Source organism: Carlito syrichta, unplaced genomic scaffold (assembly GCF_000164805.1).
Source record: "Carlito syrichta isolate Samal-C Ts95f unplaced genomic scaffold, Tarsius_syrichta-2.0.1 Scaffold309114, whole genome shotgun sequence".
In the NCBI taxonomy this organism is placed as follows: domain Eukaryota; kingdom Metazoa; phylum Chordata; class Mammalia; order Primates; family Tarsiidae; genus Carlito; species Carlito syrichta.
The window spans coordinates 583,507-585,958 of record NW_007253210.1 but is presented as its reverse complement, the minus strand read 5'-3'; the positions used below and the strand labels follow the sequence as shown (position 1 = coordinate 585,958).

The 2,452-nt window shown below is 38.6% G+C and overlaps 1 protein-coding gene across 1 annotated transcript in view; it reads right to left on the bottom strand.

Moving 5' to 3' along the window:
- Positions 1–1,287, bottom strand: part of FBXO47 (F-box protein 47) — a 28,707-nt gene extending 27,420 nt beyond the window's left edge. Inside the window, exons 1-2 of the mRNA XM_008066815.2 lie at positions 1,087–1,287; positions 191–361 (exon numbers count right to left, since the gene is read on the bottom strand). Coding sequence (XP_008065006.1) covers positions 191–361; positions 1,087–1,267 — 352 coding nt within the window. The 5' untranslated portion in view covers positions 1,268–1,287. The remainder of the gene's footprint in view (positions 1–190; positions 362–1,086) is intronic.
- Positions 1,288–2,452: the final 1,165 nt, after the last annotated feature.

The window sequence follows — 2,452 nt, the reverse complement described above, 5'->3', positions numbered from 1 at the left end:
AAAAAAAAAAAAAAAAAGAAAAGAAATTGTGGTTAAGGGAAAGCCCTCACACTAAAGAATAAAAGCACCAAAGAAATGGGCACATTTTAGGAAACACTGCACTTCCTACTGGCCCTACAGAATTGTATAATAAAATTCTCTTAACTAAGCACAGTTCTTTACTTGTTGCAATTCTCCATATATAAATTACCTAGAGATCTGTAGTGTTCCAGGAGAGCAGAGTCTTGTCTCCTGCGAGGCAGCTCAAGGTTATGGAAGTCCTGAAGTAAAAGTCTTTTGCTTCCCGATGAGGTTGAGATATAATTAATAATGTGCTGGCTGACTGTTTTGGACACCATGCTTAGCATGCTGATGTCTTTCACTATCAAAAGAAATATATATAATGCACGAACAGCTTAAGTGCAAAAACGTCACTATCAACACAGTTTACTAACTTATACGTTAACTCAATATTAATAGCAATAAACTCAGTGGGAAAAAATGGAAAAAATCTTATACTTGTTTTAAAACCAGTTCCTGGCCAGGTGTAGTGGCTCACACTTATAATTCCGGCACTTTGGGAGGCCGAGGCGAGAGGAGTGCCTAAGCCCACGGGTTCAAGATCAACCTAGGCAACTTGGCGAGACCTCGTCTCTACAATAAATCAAAAAATTAGCCCGGGCATGGTGGCACATGCCTGTCGTTCCAGCTACTTGGAAGACTGAGGCGGAAGGATCGCCTGAGCCCAGCAGGTCAAGGCTGCGATGGCTATGAGCGTGCCACAGCACTCTAGCCTGAGCGACAGAGTGAGACTCTAACTCAAAAAATAAAAATAAATAAACAAAACCGGTTCTCAATGAGTTAGAAGCATGGTGGGATTTAACAATCAAGTTACCAAGTCATTATAAGTAGAAGCATGCTTTAAAAGAGTTTGAGTATTGTCTTTCTCATTGTACCCTTTACCTGACAATGATGAAACTTTAGAAAACAAACTTAATGTGAATGTCATTAACATTTTAGCAGGGCCTAAGACAACAAATTAGTTTTTGGGAAAAATTAAAATAGTCTAGTGCCTTGGGTAGCTTATTCATAGTCCCCAAGCCTCACCTGACAAATATCTTAAAATTATTTGAAATATTTCCAAAGGCAAAGCTTTAAAATTTCCAAATGTTGATAAGGGCTGAGAGCCTGAGTCAAGGGTGTTGGAATAACAGCTCGATCGACGGTTACTACGTCTATATTTCTGATTGGGAATCAAAGTGAAACTGGTATTTATTTTGGATGCCATTTTTCTTCTTATCTCATACATTTACCCTGGTCAGAGACAAAGAAAGGAAATTAAATGAATGAAGAGTATTTTTTTGTTTTTTTTTTTTTAATGAAGAGGTTGATAGTACGACAGGCACTAGCTGTCTCTTCATATTTACAAAGTTTTAATATGATGCTCAATTTTGGAGTTCCCACCAATAGAGTCTGTTTATTCATCTCAGCATTGTTTGAAACAGTTTCAAATCCTTTACCTCTTTGACAAGAGTATCTCTTATTCTATTCCAGATAGAGCAAGAGTTTTAGTAAATTTGACATGTATTTGGGTGAGATATATTCTAAGAAATAAAAAATGCAAAATAGAAAAAAGTTTAACATAAAATCAAAATAACATTCCATGTATTCAAATACATTCACTCTCAATTCGTATGTTGCTTTTACAACCTTTTTTTGGTTTTTTTGAGTTGGAGTCTCACTCTGTTGCTCAGGCTGGAGTACAATGACATGCTCAAGGCCACTGCAGCCTTGACTTACTGGACTCAGGTGATCCTTCTGCCTCAGCCTTCCAAGTAGCCAGAACTACAGGCACACAATGCCACGTCCGGCTAGTTTTTGATTTAATGCAGAGATGAGGTCTCGCCAAGTTGCCCGGGCTGGTCTCGAATCTGTGGGCTCAGGCAATCTACTCGCCTCGGCCTTCCAAAGTTTAGGGATTACAGGCTGAGCCACCAAGCCCAGCCTACAACCTTTATGTACTAAAAAATCAAAGTACTAATATAGCTTTAAAAATTCATAGTAATATTTTTCTTTTTCTTTATAACCGAGTAGTGACATGCTCTTTTGTTAGAAACAATAAAAAGAAAGGTTAAAAAAAATGGAGATCTTTTAAGTTTAGAGCTATTTAAAATTTAACTCTAACAGATTAAATAGGTGGCATTACTATTACCAATTATGTGCTGCATAATACTCAAATAAGCAATGTAATTAAAGTCTTACAAAATGAATGATTGTCCGGCTCAGTGGCTCAGCCTGTAATCCCAGCACTTTGGGAGGCCGAGGTGAGTGGATTGCCTGAGCCCGTGGGTTCGAGACCTGCCTGGGCAACTTGGTGAGACCTCATCTCTACAATAAATAAAAAAATTAGCCGGGCGTGGTAGCGCGTGCTTGTAGTTCCAGCTACTTGGAAGGCTGAAGCTGAAGGATTGCC